Source organism: Haemorhous mexicanus, chromosome 5 (genome assembly GCF_027477595.1).
Source record: "Haemorhous mexicanus isolate bHaeMex1 chromosome 5, bHaeMex1.pri, whole genome shotgun sequence".
In the NCBI taxonomy this organism is placed as follows: domain Eukaryota; kingdom Metazoa; phylum Chordata; class Aves; order Passeriformes; family Fringillidae; genus Haemorhous; species Haemorhous mexicanus.
Window position 1 is genome coordinate 22307552 of NC_082345.1, and position 23294 is coordinate 22330845.

The following is a 23294-nucleotide window of genomic DNA, read 5'->3' on the forward strand; positions in this document are numbered from 1 at the left end:
TAGTAAACATACTGGTTCTTAGCTTTAACTGTCAATTATTCATGTCTTGCTAATATTGGATTCCCCACAGTATTCATGCACAGCATGCAGAATGATCAAATTTTCATTAAATGTAACAGAAAGACTTTCCTTTACGACTATCAGAATGAGGATTTAATGACAAAACACACTTTTTTTCCTAGTTCTTTACCAACCTATATATAAAAAACACCATTTTTTAAACTTCAAATAGGTATGGGAAAATGATAATCCAAAAGATTACTAAACAATAGACTGAATGGATTAAGGAAGGGACTGAATCCAATTAGGAATGGATTAGAGAACACAATTAAAACAGTGTATGGTATCACAAAAAATCTAGTCAGAAAGAAAAGAAAAACCTACTAAGAGACTTAACAGCACTTCCAGTCCTTTTAGTACTGTTTGTGAACATTACCTTATTTTTTCCAAAGAAGATTATAATTCAATTATCATATTCTGTTGTCATTTTCTGCACCTCTAAAGAGACTATCTCATTTGCAATAGTAATTTTACCATTACAATAATAATAAGTAATTTCAAACGCTTCATTTCACAGAGCACTTATACTACTGTTTCCTGACATGTATTCCGAGCTATTCTTGCACTTAAGAGAGCTTTTTGTGATGCTTACAACTGAAGTGAAATAGCAAATACATTAAAAATATGATGGGTCTCATTTTGAATCCTGATTCTGCAAACTGTACTGCATTTGTAAAGCCTTAATTCTCATGCTGTTCTAATCTATGTATGAGAAAAGTCTAATTTTGTTTGCAAATTGTAAAAAGAAGTGAGATTAATTTGCTGCTCACCAGTTTCTCATCAACATTCTAAAAATCCCAGGAGATAATTTTGCCAATTTAAACATTACAGATTAAGGTGTACAGTAATGCTATAAAAATCAAAATATTGATCTACATATGTTAAAAGAAGAATTCTCCCCTATGTCAAACAGCATAATAAAGCAGAGGAACAATCCTTGCTAAATAATTACTCCAAAAATGAGCTGGAGTCATTCAGTAACACACTAGGATGGTAATTTTCAAAGCATTACATAGGAAAAGAAAACACTGATGGTATGAAACACTACTGACTCCACATTTTAAAGCTGCACCTGGCTGTACTTTACAAATAAGATTATCCCTTTTCATGCGCACTCACAGAGCCATTGAGATGTCCTTCAGAATGGAAAATGACATACATTTCAAATAACCTGCCTGTAGTTCTACTCACTTTAGAGATATTTCTGAAGTAGAGGGAAAAAAAAGCAGACAATAAGAAAGGCCAAACAAGAGCACCCCAAGAGCTGCTCAGCACCAGGTTACAGACAGTAACTTGTAAGGCAAACCACCTGCATCTTCTGGCTGATCTAGATCAGCAGAATGAAAATGGAACAAGAAGTTCCAGGAGGAACTTTAAGATGACCCACAACTTAAAAGCGGTGAATGAGCTGATAAAAGCAAGAATCAAAGGAAGTGCTCCATGCTAACTCAAAAGCAAAGAAATGTAAATCAGCCATGGCCCTATAATTGGGCAGTTAATAAATGAAGGTTTGAAAGAATCTTCTGGCAGCCTGAGAGGAGGAAAGGACTTAATGAATTTTAATACCAAGAGTCATCATTTTATCTGCAAGATTATAAAATATGGCTGCTTTGATAACAAGAGACAATAACATCTCAGGATGTCTCTTTCAATTTTATGTTTTAAGCAGTACAAAAAGCACACAATTTGTCTCTGACAGAATTTCTGCTAACATTTCTTACCCACACATGAAGTGAAGTAATTCATGATTACAAGGCTTTTTTAAAAAATCAAGTAGGTGGGACACTGTGAAGAGATTGACTTGCCTAAAATTAAAATTGGTTTAGGGAGTCCAGCTTTTGAATACTTGAAGAAATTCTCTGGTATCCAAGCACTCTTTTGTGCCACCTCCCATATTATCCTCACAGCTGGAATACATAAAAGGTGGTAAGAGCTTTTTGCCTTCTTAACATGAGGTAGCAGACTTTGTAAAGCCTGTAAGTCCCTAAAATGCTCCTTTCATATAGAAATCCAACCCTTTGACATCATAGATTATTGGTTTTTCAGATGTCAAGGTTTTCCCTCTTTTATCAGTGTCGCATTTCTTTCCTCACTGAAGTTCCTCTTTAATCATATCTAAGAGCATTCTTTTTATTCTCCCTCACTTCCACCCCTCCTAAAAGTATCTCTTTTTACATATCTTCCCCAAATCCTTTCAGCACAAGTTATGTTTTTCTTCCCTTCCTGAGAAACAAGTTTGGCTGTGCCCTTTGATTCTTTTCTCCAAATAACTTCCTTCTGTTTGCTCTTGCCTCTGATAATGAATGCTTTGTCAAAGTTTGCACCTTTTTCTTTCCCACAAAATGGGTTTTGCTCTCTCGGCCATGGAATGGACTGTCCCCTTTTTGAACTACCAATTTTTCCCATTACACTTTCCCATCACTTATTGTTTCCAAGCCCAGATAATTTCAGTCTGGCAATATATTTCCCTTTTTCAAATTTTACTCATGTAACATTTCTTCCCCACTTTGGTGATCGAAACAGTCACACTGTACAAACAGTTGCTTATTTACTGGGGAAATATTTAGGCTTCTAATCACTAAGGATACTGCCATACTACAACTCCCTCATGCATTGGATCATGTATCTCATGAAATTTTAATTTTTAAGAATCCTACAATTCATTTAAAAATTACCTTAAAGTCCAGTAACTATAATAAGTGCATGAAATGTCAGTTGATTCAGATGGCAGATCTAACAAATAAAAAAATTTGCTCTAAAGCTGTATCAAAATTAAATAACCATTATTGGGAAAAATTCTTTTCCATTTTAAACATTTTAATAATATTTCCTGCAATGCTACGTACAAGAAAGTATTTTAAATAACATTAATACAAACTAAAGAAAAGTCAGAGAATCTGAAGTTAGAAAGATTTCATCTTTCTTTCCCATAATAAAAGACACAATACATATGATTAATTCAAACAACTATATTATAATAACAGTGAGAAAATGCTGAAATAAAAAGGTTTAAATGAGGGAGCTAATATTCAGGCATCTAAAGCCACGTGTAGGCACTGAATAGCGGGTTTAATTTTCAAGGTTGCAAACACTTTGAACTTCCAAAGAGTTGAAGGTGACCAACTGTCCTAGGTTGACTATATGATGCTTTTATCCCCAATCGTCTTGTTCCGTTTATGCTGAATAGTAAGTTTTGCACCTTTAAGACTTGCTCCAAGGATTGAGGAGGGGAGAGGAGGCGCGCAGTTTGTTTTCAGACATTGAACTCACTCCTACACATTCCTGCTTCTGGACTGTGTGTTTTCTGCGGATGAACAGACGGCGGGACAGAGCTCTCTTTTTTTTCCTTGCTTTTTAGTTAGTTTAGCTAGCTGAGGCAAAGAAGTTCCCTGGACTGCGCTTTTTTTTCCCTTTTTTCCCCTTTCTCTGGACCTGTTCACACCTGCTCTGGACTGAACAACCATAAGAGCACCAGCAGCTCGCCTCGGTGGGCCGGGCCGGGCCTGGGCCACGGCATTTCCAGCGCCAGAGGGACTGATAAGGGACTGAGTGAGCTGAACTGGAATCTGGGGAGGGGACTTTCTGGGTGTGTCATCTCCTTTGGAGCAGCAAGGGGTTTTATTGTTTAATATTAAGTTTTCTTGTTTAATAAACAGTTTTTTTCCACTTTTCTCCAAGGAAGTATTTTCTCCTGGACCGGTTGGGGGAGCGGTGGTAGAATCCGATTTCCTAGGGGGGCCCTTTGGGGGTTCTCTCCCAAATTTGCCCTGAACCAGGACAAACACATCAATTGGCGCCCAACGCGGGGCTTGAGAAAGTGGAAAAAAGCATTATTGATTGCATGTTGGTTGTGCTTGCTCTGTAGTGAGTTAAAGCAGTCAGTAGCCATGTTGCTTGATTTTGTAATGTCTCTTGGGGTGGAGGCCTTCATGTGGTTCTGGTCTATAAGCCTTTTTGAGGTTTCAGTACCTTTCTGGTCACTAGGATTACTGTCCCTAAGACGTAAGTTTCACAGTACAGGGGCACGGATTGGAATAGCTATTTTGCTGGCCTTGGTGATAATGATTTATAGGGCATTTACAAGGTTGCTGGAGTCTGCTTACAATATGTATGGTGTATGGTTTCTTCGTCCTACCCCACTTCCTAGTTCTGGCAGTATGTTTTGGGAATTTATTAGTAATTGCACCCAGTTTGTTAGAGGAGGATCAGGGAATGAGACTTTCCAGCCTTTCCTTTCCTTCTTCTCCTCTGAATCTGTTATGTCACTTTTTGAGAATGTTCAGTTTCCCCTGAATGGTAAGGAGACCATGTTTCTGGCATTTAATGTGGTAAGCTTCCTCTATATGGTCTGCAGCTTCTCTAGAATGAGGGCTGAGATGTCCAGAGGAGCTGACAAGACCCCTGACCCAGAAGTAGACTCAGGCATGAAAAATGATGAGTGGTGTGGAGAATGGGAAAATATGGGCCAAACCCTGAAGGAATTTTCTGATCCTGTAGACTGGGATTTTCCATGTGAACAAATTCAGAACCCAGCTGAGGTGGAAAAATACCTGAAAGAGAAATGCCATGGTGACTGTAAGGAAAAAAGTCTCATTGCAATAAGCTGGGCCCTGGCCTACGCTTATCGCACCCTGCTAGATACTGTAGGGCAGCAGACAGAGGCAGGCAGGCAGGGAGATAAAGCAGCAGCTACTCCAATCACTCAGGCTGCAGCCAACACTCCAGCTGCTCAGGCTGGAGCTGAACCAGACAGTAAGCCTAAGCCACTGGCAGTTGCTGCAGGAAAGAAGTACACGAGCAAAACCAATCGGCCAGTGACTGACGATGATGATCCAGGGGAAGGACCCTCACCATCAACTACTGATAAAAAGCCCAAAGTTAATGAAACTGATACAGCCTCAGAAGCCAATATGGAGTCCTATTCCCTGAAGGACCTTCGTGGCCTAAGGAAGGATTATACCTGGCGACCTGATGAATCCATAATTAGTTGGTTAGTCCGTCTCTGGGATGCTGCAGGTGAGGCTACAGTTTTGGATGGCAGTGAAGCCAGGCATTTGGGATCCCTGTCACAGGATCCTGTCATTGACCAAGGAATGATGAGGGGGGCTAACCCTCACAGCCTCTGGGCACAGGTCCTGGGAAGTGTTGCACAAAGATACCTGTGTGCAGACGATCTCTATATGCAGCAAACACAGTGGAAGACCATAGAGCAAGGGATCCAACGCTTGAGGGAAATGGCAGTGGCAGAGATTGTCTTCTCGGATGATGTAAACACTGTAAATCCAGACTTGGTACCATGCACATCTGTAATGTGGAGAAAACTTGTACGACTCGGGCCACATGAATATGCTTCTTCTCTAGCAATAATGAAGCGAGATGATGGTGAGGAGACCGTGCTGGATATGGCAAAGAAACTCCGAGCGTATGCAGACGCTGTGCATGGCCCGACACATGCCAGAATCGCAGCAGTGGAAACACGTCTGCAGAGGTTAGAGGATAAGATAGAGGAGAATCACAAGAAGCTCAGAGAGGAGATTAAGGAAGACCTTCTTCAAATCTCAGCAGTACAGATCAGAGGTTCTGGTGCCCAACGCAGATGCTCCCCAGATGGAGAGAGAAGGTACACCCCACGAGCTGAGCTGTGGTTCTTCCTGCGTGATTGTGGAGAAAACATGAGGAGATGGGATGGAAAACCTACTGCTGCTCTGGTACAACGGGTGCGTGAACTGAAGACTCAGAGAGGAAGTTCCAAAAGGGAAGCAGCTCCAGTAGCCAGTAACCGAACTGTCATATATGATGATAATGACAATATTTTTGATGCCCTTGAAGGAACCTCCAAGACATATGTCCAGGGAAAAAAGGATAACCAGGCTTAGAGGGGCCCTGCCTCTAGCCAGGTAGAGGCTAGGGAAAACCGTGTTTTTTGGACTGTGTGGATTCGTTGGCCTGGCACATCTGAACCACAAGAATACGAAGCTTTGGTCGACACTGGTGCACAATGTACATTAATCCCATCGAGACATGTGGGGGCAGAGTCTGTTTCTATTGCCGGTGTCACAGGGGGATCCCAGGATTTCACTTTGGTGGAAGCTGAGGTGAGCCTGACTGGAAATGAGTGGAAGAAACACCCTATTGTGACTGGCCCAGAGGCCCCATGCATTTTAGGCATAGACTTCCTCCGAAGTGGGTATTTCAAGGACCCAAAGGGATTCAGATGGGCATTTGGAATAGCTGCTGTAGAGGCAGAGGGCGTCAAGCAATTGAACACCTTGCCTGGACTGTCAGAAGACCCATCTGCAGTAGGACTTCTGAAGGTGGAAGAGCAACAGGTGCCAATTGCCACCTCGATAGTGCACCGCCGGCAGTATCGGACAAATCGAGATGCCGTGATCCCCATCCACAAAATGATCCGTGAGCTGGAGAGCCAAGGGGTGGTCAGCAAGACCCACTCACCCTTCAACAGCCCCATCTGGCCTGTGCGTAAATCTGAGGGAGAATGGAGATTGACTGTGGACTACCGTGCTTTGAATGAAGTGACTCCACCACTGAGCGCTGCTGTGCCAGACATGCTGGAACTCCAGTATGAGCTAGAGTCCAAGGCAGCGAAGTAGTATGCCACCATTGACATTGCCAATGCATTTTTCTCCATTCCTCTGGCAGCAGATTGCAGGCCTCAGTTTGCTTTCACCTGGAGGGGAGTGCAGTATACCTGGAACCGATTGCCCCAGGGGTGGAAGCACAGCCCCACCATCTGCCATGGACTGATCCAGAGTGTACTAGAAAAGGGTGAGGCTCCAGAACATCTGCAATACATTGATGACATCATTGTATGGGGGAAGACGGCAGCAGAAGTGTTTGAGAAAGGAAGGGAAATTATCCAGATTCTCCTGAAAGCCGGCTTCGCCATCAAAAAGAGCAAAGTCAAGGGACCTGCTCAAGAGATCCAGTTTCTGGGAGTGAAGTGGCAAGATGGACGGCGTCAGATTCCCACTGATGTCATCAACAAGATCACAGCAATGTCTCCACCATCCAGCAAGAAGGAAACACAAGCTTTCCTAGGTGCCATAGGCTTTTGGAGAATGCACATTCCTGAGTACAGTCAGATTGTGAGCCCCCTCTACCTGGTCACCCGTAAGAAGAACAAGTTCCACTGGGGCCCTGAGCAGCAACAAGCCTTCACCCAGATCAAGCAGGAGATCGCTCATGCAGTTGCCCTTGGCCCAGTCAGGACAGGACCAGAGGTGAGGAATGTGCTCTACTCTGCAGCCGGGAACCATGGCTTGTCCTGGAGCCTTTGGCAGAAGGTGCCTGGGGAGACTCGAGGCCGACCACTTGGATTTTGGAGTCGAAGCTACAGAGGGTCTGAAGCCAACTATACCCCAACAGAGAAGGAAATTTTAGCAGCCTATGAAGGAGTCCAAGCTGCCTCAGAGGTAATAGGCACTGAAGCACAACTCCTCCCGGCACCCCGACTACCAGTACTGGGGTGGATGTTCAAAGCAAAGGTTCCCTCTATGCACCATGCCACCAGTGCCACATGGAGCAAATGGATTGCTCTGATCACACAGCACGCCCATATTGGAAAACTGAATCGCCCTAGCATTCTGGAAATAATTACAAACTGGCCGGAAGGTGAAAACTTTGGTCTTGCTGATGAAGAGGAAGAAGTGACACGTGCTGAAGAAGCTCCACCATACAATGAACTGCCAGTGGAAGAAACGTGCTACGCTCTTTTCACTGACGGTTCTTGTCGCATTGTGGGAATGAAACGAAAGTGGAAAGCAGCCGTATGGAGCCCCACACGACAGGTTGCTCAAGCTACCGAAGGAGAAGGTGGATCAAGCCAATTTGCAGAGCTCAAGGCCGTTCAACTGGCCCTGGACATTGCTGAGAGAGAGAAGTGGCCAAGGCTCTACCTTTACACTGATTCATGGATGGTAGCCAATGCTCTGTGGGGATGGCTGGAGAGGTGGAATGAAGCTAACTGGCAACGTAGAGGAAAACCAATTTGGGCTGCCGATGAGTGGAAAGACATCGCTACCAGGGTAGGGAAGCTACCTGTGAAGGTCCGCCATGTAGATGCCCATGTCCCCAAGAGCAGAGCTAATGAGGAGCACCAAAACAATGAGCAGGTAGACCGGGCTGCAAAGATAGAAGTGTCAAAGATAGACCTAGATTGGGAACACAAGGGAGAGTTATTCCTAGCTCGGTGGGCCCACGACGCCTCAGGTCATCAGGGTAGAGATGCCACCTATAAGTGGGCACGAGACCGAGGGGTGGATCTAACCATGGACAGTATTTCTCAAGTTATTCATGACTGTGAGACGTGTGCTGCCATCAAGCAAGCCAAGAGAGTAAAGCCCCTGTGGTATGGTGGGCGGAGGTCTAAGTACAGGTATGGGGAGGCCTGGCAGATCGACTACATCACACTGCCCCAAACACGCCAAGGCAAGCACTACGTGCTGACCATGGTAGAAGCCACCACGGGATGGCTGGAAACCTATCCTGTGTCTCATGCTACTGCCCGGAACACCATCCTAGGTCTTGAAAAGCAAGTCCTGTGGAGACATGGAACCCCTGAGCGGATCGAGTCAGACAATGGGACTCATTTCAAGAACAGCCTTATCAACACCTGGGCTAGGGAACATGGCATTGAGTGGGTGTACCATATTCCCTACCATGCACCAGCTGCAGGGAAAGTGGAGAGGTACAATGGACTGTTGAAAACAACTTTGAAAGCATTAGGTGGGGGATCTTTCAAAAACTGGGAGCAGCATCTGGCAAAAGCCACCTGGCTAGTTAACACCCGAGGCTCTACTAACCGAGTAGGCCCTGCCCAATCTGAGCCTTTGCATAGAGTAGATGGAGACAAAGTCCCAGTGGTACATGTCAGAGGTTTATTAGGGAAGACAGTTTGGATCAATTCTGCCTCAAGTACAGACAAACCCATTCGTGGGGTTGTCTTTGCTCAGGGACCAGGTTCCACATGGTGGATAATGCAAAGAGATGGAAGAACACGATGTGTACCTCAGGGAGATCTCATTGTTGGGTGAGACCTACGTGTAAATATCACTGTTTGCTAAATGTTACTACCATTGTCTGTGTATAGCTGTATATTGAATGTCTGATGTATGTGTTTATAGAATTAGAATATATATATTAGTTTTAGTAGTAAGCTGACGATATGGGGAAAAGAGGTGGAATGTCCTAGGTTGACTATATGATGCTTTTATCCCCAATCGTCTTGTTCCGTTTATGCTGAATAGTAAGTTTTGCACCTTTAAGACTTGCTCCAAGGATTGAGGAGGGGAGAGGAGGCGCGCAGTTTGTTTTCAGACATTGAACTCATTCCTACACATTCCTGCTTCTGGACTGTGTGTTTTCTGCGGATGAACAGACAGCGGGACAGAGCTCTTTTTTTTTTCCTTGCTTTTTAGTTAGTTTAGCTAGCTGAGGCAAAGAAGTTCCCTGGACTGCGCTTTTTTTTCCCTTTTTTCCCCTTTCTCTGGACCTGTTCACACCTGCTCTGGACTGAACAACCATAAGAGCACCAGCAGCTCGCCTCGGTGGGCCGGGCCGGGCCTGGGCCACGGCATTTCCAGCGCCGGAGGGACTGATGAGGGACTGAGTGAGCTGAACTGGAATCTGGGGAGGGGACTTTCTGGGTTTGTCATCTCCTTTAGAGCAGCAAGGAGTTTTATTGTTTAATATTAAGTTTTCTTGTTTAATAAACAGTTTTTTTCCACTTTTCTCCAAGGAAGTATTTTCTCCTGGACCGGCTGGGGGGAGGGGTGGTAGAATCCGATTTCCTAGGGGGGCCCTTTGGGGGTTCTCTCCCAAATTTGCCCTGAACCAGGACACCAACACATATAGAAGTTCCATTAGCACTTATCCACGAAATGTACTCATCTGAGTAGGTCCATCAAATTAAAAAGAATTTGTATACATAAAGCACATGACTAATGTTTACAGGATTAAACTATATGCTGATATATGGATTCAGTTGTCTTATTTAAATCTCAAAATTTAAAACTTTCAATCACAACAGTTAAAATACAATTTGTCTATTTCATTATGCATTTTGGATGTATGCAACAGTCTTCTAAAACAAATGCTGTGAGGAACTCCCAGTAGATTATAAAATAGAGCAATTAGTACCTTTTTTTCCAAAATGGCAACCAGAGTCCTCATGATCAATGTATTATTTGAAATATTCAGGTCTACAAATAAGAGAAATCATTGAGAAGCCCTACATTTCCTTATTGACCATATTATTTGCACGGCTTGAAAGCAGAGATTTCTAGTTAGAAATTGATGACATAGGTCTGGAATTTGAGAAGTTTATGTAACTTCCTAAGGGCCTATAAAAGAAAGTTCATCTTTTATACTGCAAGTTTAAGCAGGGATCAGTATATATAGTTAAATCAACACCTCTAAATACTTCATTAAAATCAGGATACTTGCCATCACAACACCATTAATATCAGTTAGTTAAACATCTTTTCAATTACTAAATGAACATACACTCTTCAACACAAGCAGTTTTAATCATTCACCCATTATTAATGACCAGATCAGTGTCACATTATTATCTGCCTTTTCTATTTTTTTTCTAATAAATCCCAACAGCAAAATAATTACATTGTTCGTTTTAGCACAAAGAAAACAGGCTGAGTCCTGCAGACACTTTTCAAATGTCTAATTTTATAAACACTGATGGTCATATTCTTCTACAGAAAATAAAGCCTGTGACAAAATGTGTGGACCATAACAATCATTATTGGTGTCAAGTCTGCAATGGTCAGAGAGCTGCAGCACTGAAACTGCAAGATAAGAACATATCATCAACTCTTTAGGCAATTTAAAACTTGATAAAGGATTTGTCTGCCCTTTATTGTGTCTACTCAGATTATCTTCAGCTACCTCCAATCCAACTTGGTTTCAGAATAAAGCTCTCAGGTATTGTAGTTCATTCAAGTTTTTAAAAACAAACCAAACTATAATCATTAAGGCTATTTTATGTCTGTGTCAACTGGATTTACTCAGACCCAAGGGAAGAAACACTTAGAGGACCCTCAAGTGGAGTGAGCAGTCTTGTCAATATTCCATGAAAAGTCATTGCATCCGTTGGAAAAATTAGTCACCAACATCACCATCTCTGTCACCTATGAGCCACAGAAAATGAAAACCTATAGCTAATAAGGCAGTTCCAAGCAGATCTCCCAGTGCAGTAAGATAAGGGATAGAAAAACTGTCAGGGTCTTTTCCTTTTTTCCAGAAGTGGTGCACCATCCAGTCAGCAATCCACAACAGAGTAAACACCTACACAACATCAAGCAAACAAAATCTGTATTATTATCATGTAAGTTACATCAAAAGGAAGTCAACAGCCATCATTATTGTCTCCATACTAGACCAAAGTGTTGTATACCATTGCTTTTGAAAAGTACAAATACTTAATATGAATGAATTCCAGACAATCAAAGTGCTGCACAGCCAGAAAGAAGGACACTTAGACAATTTCTCTCAATCACATGCGTTGCTGGAAGGAACATACAGAATTACTGAAAGCATTTTTTACCCAGACTATGCTTGAGGACTTCTGAAAATAGCAGGAAAAGCCAAAAAACTTCCACCAAATACGCAACTGCACCTCTCCCATAACACATAACTCTGTACCGAGAGAACATATGTAGGGCTTTGAGATAATTCAGAACCAAATCATGTTGCCCCACAAGAATACAGTCAACCCAGGCATAATTCCTGTTTGGACAGGTCTAGCACTGACCGGAAATCAGATGTGATATAAAGAATAACAGGTCAAATTAACAACAGCTTCACCTGGATTGTGTGAACTGCAAAAAATGGCCTAGAACCTACTCTTATGGCTGAAATACCACCTTCAGTCCTTCAGTAATAAGGCACACGTGCCATATATATTATGAAATTGTCACTCCAGGCTGAATTTTTCCCAAAGTAAATGTCTGAACATTTGAGAGGCTTGATCTTCATACCAAAGGTATGCATAATTATCAACCCAATTTTAGAAAAGAATCCTTTTAATGTTGCACAGCTGTATGATAAGGGATTCTGGGTCAGTGTAATCATGTGGCACAGAATGGCAAAAGATGAATGGAGAAAGGACCACTGAATTTTTCTTCTTGTAGCTTCTAAGGAGCTGCTTAAGTTAAAATAAATTCTTATTTTAGGTATTTTCAGTTAATAAGATATTTAAGAAGGGTAAACTTAAGACATGTACTACCATAATTAATTTTTGAAAACTCTACTATCTACATTTAAAATAATGTAGGTATCAAAATAATGCAGTATCAAAAGTAGTAAAAAGTACAACAATATTTTATTTACTAAATAATCAATTATCAGCATCAAAAGCATGCTTATAAATGTATACACTCATTCACTGAAATATTGATCATATGGTTGAACAACACTTCTCCACTATAAGTAAAGCAAAATGAATGTCATACAAATAATTGTGTTGAAAAAGTTTCTCAATTAATCCTTGCTTTGAAAAAGTGTATGTTAAAATACAACCCTGAATTTATAATTAAAAAAAAAAAAAGAAAAGTGAGAAAGGAGGAGTATTTGCTTAATGAAAAATGCATGGATTATTCATACAAATGTGTCTTTTGAAAAGGGAACTTTGTAGTCTAAGCTAATTATGCAAGTCCTAGGTGCACTGACTGGAATCCAAACAAATATATTTAAAACAGATGTTTTCTTTGGAAGACGATCAGATTCCTTGAGTCAACTCCTTCTTCTTACAGAGACAAAAAGAGGCCTGTTTATAAAAGATCCTGCACATCCCCATCTCCTGCAGGATGCGCTCAGAGGACACTGCAGCAACCCACATCTACAATGGTTATACATGTTCCATTGGAAGATGGGAGCATTCATTCCAAGAAAAATATACACTGCATTTCTATAACACAACCAATTAGACATAACATACACACTCCATTTTAGATGACAGTATTCATTTTTGATTCTTAAAAATCACAACATGAAAAGCTTTAAGTTGGTTATGTTTTCCATCCTGAAATTAGACTATAGTGTTAAGCGGCCAGTTTGGAAACTAAGCTTTTGTGAACCTTCCCAAATAATTGTTTTTGCTGTAATAATGTACAGGTGCACAAAAAATAATACAAATTATAACAAGTCTGCATTTTGTAAGTCATAAGAAAAATTTATAGCAGATTATATTAACTGGTGCTCATATGGCAATCAGGACTTAGTGCTAACAGATTAAGTTATGAGACTGCAATTCCAGCCTTCACTTATTTTGGTGAATGAATGATGCTACCATCCATCATGCATTTGCGTGGCTAGAAACTCACATACATTTAAGAATTATTTGGCTCAATCTTTGGAAATGGTTACTTATTTGCTCACGTCAGTATTTAATGCAGGACAGAATTGATGTGACTAAGACTTCAAGAAAATTTTGCTTCTCATCACTGTTAAGAGGAGGCAATCAAAGTCATCAATCAAATTATTATTTTGGGGAGAAAAAAAGAAAATAAAGAAAAGGGGAAAAAAAAGAAAATAAGCACCTTACTATGAGTTTGCTGAATTTTTGAAAGAGTCTTGAATTCAAAGTGATAAGTGACTCACAAAGATCTGACAGATAAAAAAGTTGTAAAAGAGACATTGCAAGATGACAATTCACGTTTTGTGAGATTTATTTATTTATCAGTGACAGATACTTCTGTCAGTAAATTGATGCAGATGGGACAGCAGTACAAACACTGTGCATTCCTGCCCTGTACTCATGCTATAAAGAAGAAAGCCTTACCTCTCCCAGTGGAAAACCAGCTGGTTTTGAGGGAAAAAATAAAGGGATGAACATCACAGAAAAGCCTAATAATACAGTACAAAAATTAGATGTTTAGAATGAAATGCTGTAGAAAAATAGAAGGAAAAGCTTGTAAATACATGCAGCATTGTTCAAGATGTGAGCTGAAATTATTTAGTATAGAAATTATTTAATATAGAGTTTTCTGCAAAAAAGGAGATGAATAGTAGTCAAATTATGAAACAAAGCTCTAGGAATTTTTCCATTCTGAAGGATGAAATAACTGCAGGCTTTAAGAAAGGGAAAAAATAACCAAATATCTATCTGTATAAAAAGATCTGGCTAAGAAACAAAAGATACTCAATAGTCACTGATCAAGAAAAAAAAAAGGCCCCAGAGATGGGATTGCAAAAATACTAGTAAAATTCCAGATGTTTCGATAATTTAAAAGGAAAATCATGCTATATTATTATCATTATTACAGTGAAAAAAATTGTAATTGAAAGACAGGAAAATGAAACTAAAGGCATGATCAGACTTAGACTGCATTTCTAAAAATCACCCTTTGGTTTTACAGTCAAAAAAAGTCCTCAGAAGCAGCAGAATACAGAAATAAGAGTACAATGGATGGGGAAATCTTGAAAAACCCTAATGATGAAGAATCTAAAAATAAGGAATGTAAGTACTCATATTATTTGATACAACAAATGATGGAAATTGAGAGTAATTCTTGATACTGAACTTTCTGACTCAAATTATGAATTTCAGATTGGAAGTGAAACTGAACATGAATACTTAAATATGGGTGAGCTTTACTATTTTAAAGTTCAAATCTCATGACTGCAAGACTAGAAATGGGAACATAACACTACAATGCAGGGTTTTTTCCTCTGTTATTGTGCACGAAATTTACTTTCATTCTTTCAAGGTCTTTAGATACAAATAAAAGGAAAAGTTAAGTGAAGAAAAGTTATTTTTGATCTTTTGCATGTAGTACATCTGTATTTTCTCATGGAAATAATTTCTTATAATTCCTAAAATGGGAAAAGATTGAAACTCTATTATTTAAAATAAAAATACATAACTCCTTCAAAACATTCTTAATACTGTCTAGGCTTCCTATAGCCTAATTAATAAGTTGCAGGATGCTATAATATTTTTATTGTTTCTTTAATCTGGAATGTTCATATGTCATGTCAACATGTCAAACTGGATGCATAAGGATGCATGTCAAATTCACAGTGATAAAAGTGTAATATTAAAATGAAGAATATTTGCAAAGCAGTGTAGAATTGTTCACTTTTATATTAATTTATACATTATTTGCTGTGATAAGTGAATTGCAACACCAAGCTGGAAAATTAAACTGTTAAACTGTCTGTTGCTATTACTGATGATTCCACCTTAAATTTTTTGCATCTGAAGATGCATTACAAAATAGTTGCATTCTACTACTTTAGACAGGAAACACAGATGTAAATAAATTGAGATAATATTTTCCAAATGTGCTTTAAGTCTCCTTTACTTTCAAAATTATATTGACTCAAAATTTACCCATAACTTCACTATGAAAAGATCCGGCAATTACTAGATAAGAATGCTTACAAATCTATGAAATTCAAATGTAAGTGTATTTATTTGTTTTTTTAATTATGACTAAAAAATCCCATTTAAGAATCTCTAAAGACTACTGTGTTCTGACTGTCGTTCTCACCAGAGTTATGATTTAGGTCTTCCAGTGGCTTTGACATTTCATTAAGTTAATTTTCAAATTATGCATGACATGTCTCCAATTTTAAATGGCTTTTGATGAAGTAGTAACTGTTAAGTGCTTGTAGTAGATCTACACTGAACTTGCTGAGTATCCATTGTCTACAGCCAGAAGTCTGTAGTCAGTGAACTCTCAGAGTAGGGACTACACACATTTTTCAAAAGACATTTTTCTGCACGGTTTTCTCTGGCAGCATATCTGGCATGTATCATATCCAGAGGGGACAAGTCACTGTTTCCTCCAAATATGGAGAGATTTCCTTTAATGCCTGGCTGCAAAGAAACCACTGAACAGCAAATTCTTTCTTGCTGCTGTTGTTTGTGTTGTAGCTAAGTGGCATCAGCTCCTCTAAGGTATCCAAGTACCCAGACACCCAGACAGCACAGCATACACTGATGTCAGCCAAAGACTTCTTTGAAGTAAAAAAAAGAATACCTCTTTAACTGCAGTTGTTTCTGAGTCAATTTCATTATATGGAACTAATTTTGTGGGAAGGAACTCCTTTTCTTTTTTTTTCTTTTTTTTTTTTTTTTTTAATTTCAGTTTGAACCAAGTTTTTCAGATTGTAATCTTGATTTCTTTGTAGCTTTGCCAGACACCCTGGTTTCACCAAAACAGTCCTAATTTCAGGCTGTTTCTCAGCTATCTGCTAGGATGTGTAACCCAGACCAGTAAGTGTCCTGGTATGCTCATACACAAGTACTTTGGGCCCAGCCTTCTGGAGGCAAAAATGATAAATCCCTGCTATGACTTGGTAGGATCTGGGCTTCTACCCCAGACAGCAACATGGCTGGAAAGGAAGGAGCTGTTGGTACCCATGGTCAGACCCCAATGAGTTTGGCAAGTCTGCTTGTCATGCTGCAAGGAGAAAGCACTGAACATACAGAACTGTCCAGATTTGGGCTTGGCTTTCCATATTTCCTCGAAATATAGTATCTTTAGTAGTTATACGCTTCATCTTTTAGAAATAATCTTCCCTGATAGAAAAAGTAATATCTGAAATGCATCAATATTTTGTCTATAAACACAACCTTCCTTTTTTCTCTGTAATGTACAATATATCCCACGAGTTATGTTTCCACATTAAAGAGGCCCATACCATCATCAGAATCTTCACACTGGTGAGGATTTTTGATGTGAGCAGGAAGTTGTTACGAGCACTGCTGAATTCTTGGTTTTCTATTGCCCCAAACAGCCCTGAAGCACTGCAAAAGTGACTTCACAGCTGTGCACATCTGACCTTCACTGGGTAAGAAGAATTTTGGAATTACTTATTTGCTTGGTAATAGCTCTGGGAATCTCCTATTGTTTGTTTATTCCCCGAGACTTTAACATAACTGTGTGTTCAAATTTGGTCAGTAGGTGTGAAAATTCCTCACAGGGTGTTTTACTGGCTCAGTGAGAACATACAGAATGGAGGCTGCCTTTGAGCGCCCCGAGCCATGCACCAGGACTGACAGCTTGGCAAATCGAGTGCTGCTCTCCTTCTGCTGCAGCCTGACAAGACAGGGGCTTGGTGCACAGCCTCATACAGAAAAAAAATACTTGTGCCTTTGTGAGGAATAAGAGGAGGACTGTTTCCCAGTTAATAGCACCTTTGTCGGTCAAATACCATATTATAACTGCATGCAGTGTGCTGGTGCATGTTTGTGGCTTATTCTTGTAAGATTTTCAAGGAAAGAAAATTCTTCTTAAACACTCACCAAATCCAAAAGGCACTTTAAAATATTATATTGGCTTTGATTAGGCACATTGGCTTGCCCTGATACTGCGCAGTGCATTGTGTGAAGCACCCTGCATACTTACAGGGTATACAATCTCCACAGTGTTTTTCATTACTTTTTCCTCTGTTGCTGCCATTCATAAACACAGAAAAGTCTCTTCACTACAGAGCTAAACCTTTTAAACTTCAGCCTAAAAGTTTTACCTGAATGCAGATTAATATAAATACTTGTACAGTTTTTCCCCCTTTATGGAAAAATAATTGTGAAATACCAGCCCCTCTAAACATTAAGTGAGTACAGCCTTGGATGTCACTACAATCAATTTATAAATTTAATTGAAGAACATTTCAAGAATATATATTTTTTTAAAGAATAGAAACAGCCATATTATTAAGGATAGGAAAATGAAAATGAAATTAAATAAAATGTTTTCTGGTTTTTCTTAAGCCTAGAAACCCAAAACAGTTTCATTCACAGAAAATTGAAAGGAATGCAAATCATAGCTCTGGCTACTCCCTATTACTTAAAATATCTTAATGTAATAATTTTTAGAAAAAAACTACTTATTCAGTGAAACTGCACTTTGTTTAATTACACTGCATCTTTTCAATCAATAAAAAGTGAATTATCATATTGATAATACATCATGGCATGTTAATTATTTAGTTCACATAAATAGGTTATTTAAATGAAATGCTGTGGAGAAAATATCTAAGAATACCTCAGAACAGGTAGGGAGAAGAGATGAAAGAAGCTGGTAGGCCTGGGTGGTGAAAATACAACAATCAAACAATGAAAGTATTAGATTTGGATGAAAATTAAACTAACTCTCTGACTGGAACTTCAGTAATACTGTGTAGAGCTTTCAATGCAAATAAATTCCATTTTTATCACTTTGGGATGGATAGTGTAGTTTACAGGCAATTTGAAAAAGTCTTGTTAAAATGTAAAATAGAATTCATATATATGTTACAATTTTACTGTAGAGAAAATGTGGGATAGCATAAACTGATAGACACAGAGAGAACTATAAAAGGAATAATCAATATCTTTGCATTAACATTTTCTTGATTTTTTTTCCCATTTACTCCAACGTTCCGTTTAGAGTTCTACATTTGCCATTTCTCTACCCTTTCCTCTCCATTTTAAATAAACAGAGCTGGACTGTCAGAAATAATAAACAGAATCAAAGTCAATTAACAATCTATTGCAGTCCACTGTGAAATGTGTCGTTAAACAATTTAACACCTTATAACAGTCACTTGAATTTTAAAGACAGAAAATAAATTCAATTGCTGTTGTTATTTTTTAATTTAGCATTATTTTTTAACATAGTGAGGAAAAACCTACATAGGTGGTACATTGCCATAATCATTTTCAGCAACCCTTTCTGCTCCCCAGCTCAATAAAGGTAAGGAATGGCAAAGGTCAAAGCAGTGATATCAATACTGTATTCTGCTAAATTATCATCTACCACCTCAAATACAAAATATTCAGCTTGCAAGAAGGATTTTAATTTTTGACATTCATTTCCATGTATCTTCCAAGCAGAGTAAAAATAAATCAAAGTCCAATATATTATAAAAAAGGCCCAGAATGCAGATTTCTCACTGCTCAAAAGACTGTAATTAATGCATTTGGTTTGTTGTTAATTGAAATAATAATAATTAGCTGTGAGGTTTTTCAGTTTTACAGCAGAACTGGAATAGCTCTCACTGAGAGGGTAAAAATATAAAAGAATTCAGGAAAAGTAAGATCAGTAGTGGTTAGGTTATGCCAAAATAAATGGCAGCTTGAAAACTGTTTTTTGCTGTTTGCAGGTGCATAGATGTTGTCACTGAAAAAGGGAACATGAATGAGTACAAATATTTAAGTGCTTTCCTTGAGACAGGAGAAACTTAAAAGCATGAAACTACAATATGGAAGTACTTCAGACTGACAGGTAAACAAAACATGTTGAAGATTTAAGGGTTAAAGCAAGCATAATCTCTCTGAAAACTAAATCTGCTCTAATTAGAGGTATGCAACACTACAATAATCACTGCTATAGAAATGCCAGAATAATCCAAATCAGGAAAGGAATCTATTAAATATTTTCAGATCTTTAAAACCAAAAGTGTTTCAAACTGTAAATATGTCAAGACCCATGAGAAGTTATAGTTTGCAATACTGGTACTCAGTTTCCAAGTAAATACATCTCAAAATGCCTTTTATGACTAAAAGACAGAAGATAGGAAAAAATAATCCATAAAAGAGAGCAGGGAAAAAGAAGAAAAAAGCTCTATGTCTGCTTTTTTGGTGAAAAATCAAGAAAATCAGGTGTAGCCTGATGTACTGCAATAGAGATACATGACTAAAATCTGAATACTCCAATCAGATCCTGAATGAATGAAAATTCAACTTTACACCAGTATACATGCTGCTGCTATGTTTAAATTACTATGTCATTTGAGAGTTCTGCCATAATGCCTTAACTTGGTTTTCAGGCAAAAACCTGAAATTTCTGCATTTCTCAAGTCTTGCTGCTGAAGAAAAAGTGTCCCTAAACATGCTGTGACTGCAGTTCTGTGAGCAGGAGAACTGGATTTATGAATTCAGGTTGATTCTCACAGGAAATCTTGGAAGTTTAATACTGACAGAAATCACTCTGCAGTTTTCCATTACCAGGGGTTGTTGCCCCAACACAGACACAACAGATAGAGTAAAGGAATAGCATCATTTCCTCAGGAAAACACACTATAAAGCAAGTGATAATGCTAGGAAACTAGGAATATTATCTAAGAGGGAAATGAACACTATGTCTTTTAGTATGACACCCTGACTTGCAAAGGTTGAAACATTACCAGTCATGTTCTACCAGAAAGGTGTAAAATTCCCATAAAAAATTCCAACAGTTTTTGAAACCTGTTCTTATTGAGATAGCAGTGTGCAAAAAATGGGACAATTCAGAACATTAAAAATTATAATTTCATTAAGTATTGACCTGTTGATAATGTTGTGAATTGTATTTTAAAACTTAATTGGTCAAATTTTTTTTAAGCAGTATGTATATTTAAATTATGGATACTTCAATTACACTTCTACTGTATAACAAAACCAGTCACTTTTTAGTTTTAAGGTGTAATAAAACATTATAGTTAATTCAGGCAGGTTATACCTAAAAATTAGGTGTGACTTTAATAAAATATTTCATTTTGTATTAGTGATTTCTCAAAATGAAATCATTTCACTTTAAGACACAGCTATTTCAAAAGGCATCTTTCAAGAACTGCCCTTGCTGGGTATGAACAGACCATTAGGTAAAACAGCCAAATAAGGTAACAAAGTTTGACAATTAATGCAATTGCAATTTCTTGTACAGTGTTTGCTGTCATATTAATTTAAATAAGTAATAAATATTAAGAACTAATATTTGTTAAGAACACACCAAGAAAGCTGTAATATTTTCATCTACTGGACCATGTTAACTAAAATGGTAATGTGAACCACTTTAGGAGATTTCTTTAACAGAAATTTCTTCTTTTCCTTGATTTTCATTATACATAAATGCTACCTTTCCTTCTTTCCATTTCCCTTCCCTTCTTTTCATTTCCCCTCTAGTTGATTAAAATGATGGGGGTTTAGATGCAATGGTTCCAAAAGCAGGTGAAAAATGCATGACAAGGAGATAATGCAGTCAAGTGTGTTCTGCAAAGCACTCACAACAACAGTACACTTGCATAAGCTGTGTATTTGTGGAGATAATCAGCTACTCCAGAGCTGGGCTGAAAGTCTCTATTAAACCACACCTTCTTGTACTCTTCATGAGATTTCAGATACCAGAAAAAAAATTATTTTCTTCAATAACTTGATTTTATACAAGCATTTGCCAGTTGTACTTATTCTTACCTGCAGCAGAGCTGCAAACAAATAGACTGCTATAAAGATGGGGGTTAAGGAAGTATGTCCGCTTTTCATTAAGTGGATAGTGTACAAGAAAATCAGGTGTCCAGGAATCACCAAGAGAAGCAGAACTTGGGCTGATTTGTTATTTACTCCTAAAATTAAAAAAAAAAAAAAAAAGTAACATCCAAAATTTGGTTAAGCTCTTCAATTCCTATATTAGATTTTTATTCATTTCAATATAAAAACTCCCATTTTTGGAATTCCACAGCATTGGCTACTGTGGAACAGCAGGCATTATTTTCCAATAAAAGACTCCTTGAGGAATTTCACTGTCTTCCAGAAAAGGTAAACAGAGCCCTTCTGGAAAAGGGTGAAAACTGCCTTCATTCTGTGCTCATTTAATACCATCTACATTTCTGGACATCCTAAAGTCTTATTAGTAAAGAGGATCTTTTGGACTCCATATTCAAGACATCCTTGAAAATACCTTATATTTCTAAAATTTACCTTATATTTCTATATTTACTACTTTCACATCTGCTTAAATTCGTTTAATAAATATGGAAGTGTAATACATGGTGGTGATACATCATATTTCACCACAGTTACTACATCATTAGGAAAGTGGGAAACACAGGGGAGGAATAACCTGTGAAGAAATAATCTAGAGAGAAAATGGCAAACTGGAAACAGAAAGCAGGGATTTGGCTTAGTAATTATGTCTGACACAATGTTTGGCCCTAACAGGAAATTGGTTTGAAGTTCTAAAGGCAGACAAAAGTTGGGAGCAGGTAGAGAAGCTAAGGAAAGTTGAAGGCTGAAACCTTTCTGAGTGGTTATCCCGGCGTCCTGCCTCACCAGCCCTTTCCAGGGCCTCACCCTTCTCTGTGCTCTTAACTGCTAATCTACTCCTCAGGGAGTTTCTTGTGATTCTCACAAGCAAAAACAGCTGCAGATAAAGGAAACTGCCAAGCCTCATCCAACCTTTGAACTGCACACAGCAAGTTCAGTTCGTTGCCATTTCTCACTGGTGGTACAGTTTGGCACACAGGGATAAAGAGATGCGAGATAGGATTTTTAACTCAGACGTACCTGTACCACAGTATGTTCTGCACGGGTAATAGCAACCCTTGGCCTCCTCTGGCAGCTCTCCAGGAATGCTATGTAAATGGAGGTAGGTAGAAATTCTGCTAGCTTGAATAGCTACTAGATTGCCACCAATACCTGAAATGCAAAGGGAAACCAATGAAAAATGTTCAACTACTTTTTTTACTCTAGTAGGCAATATTTTTGCACATTTACCAACTTCCTCTATGTTTATCACAGTACCTTGCAAACAAAAGCCAAAACGAAAAATATCTTTAGAATGTGTATTAGTTGTAGACAGGCTGCAAATCATTAAAATCAGTCCAAAAAATGTGGGCTACTGTTTAATGTATCACTGGGAATTTGGAGATCAATTTTGAATCACGGCAAGTGCAAAATGTCCAAAAGGTTCAATCTTACGTTTTCTCATAGGTGAAACTCTTTTTTATCACTGCCTCTTCTTTGGAAACCACTCTTGGATCACCAGAAGTATGACATAGTTGTGCCACTGCTGGATTACCTCCCCAGGAGAGTATTTCTGGCCATGGTAAGTAATGAAAACTCACAACCACAAACATAAATGCAGATTTCACACACAGAACCATAGGGCCAAAGAAGGCTTCAAGAGTTAATATATTCATTCCTCTCATACACAAAGCATGAGTAACTATAGCCTTCGGCCACTCATAACTCAGGCTTAAAGAGCAAGATGAGTGTCTGAACAGCTGATTGTTAAAAGAATGGTAGTGATAGAGATTCTAGTTTCTTTCAGAAAAGGGGCAATGAGTACAAGTTGTACCAGCAGAGCATGCATCTCAATATAAGAAAGAAATTTGTTAGAGTGAGAAAAATCATTCAGTGGAACAACCACCCTGGCCAGGGATGTGGTGGAGTCCACTTCACTGGAGGTTTTCTAGATGTGACCAGAGCAGGTGCTAGAAAATCTCATCCA

The 23294-nt window shown here is 38.8% G+C and overlaps 1 protein-coding gene across 5 annotated transcripts in view; it reads right to left on the minus strand.

The window, feature by feature from the left end:
- Nucleotides 1-23294, minus strand: part of SLC41A2 (solute carrier family 41 member 2) — an 81229-nt gene that overhangs the window by 27397 nt on the left and 30538 nt on the right. For 4 of the 5 annotated variants that reach the window (XM_059846218.1, XM_059846214.1, XM_059846216.1 and 1 more), the window contains 2 exons: nt 22349-22480; nt 21260-21408 (listed from right to left, as the gene is read on the minus strand). In XM_059846218.1, coding sequence (XP_059702201.1) covers nt 21260-21408; nt 22349-22480 — 281 coding nt within the window. Of the gene's footprint in view, nt 1-10744; nt 11383-21259; nt 21409-22348; nt 22481-23294 lie in introns of those variants that run through there. The other variant, XM_059846217.1, reaches the window with a different exon arrangement.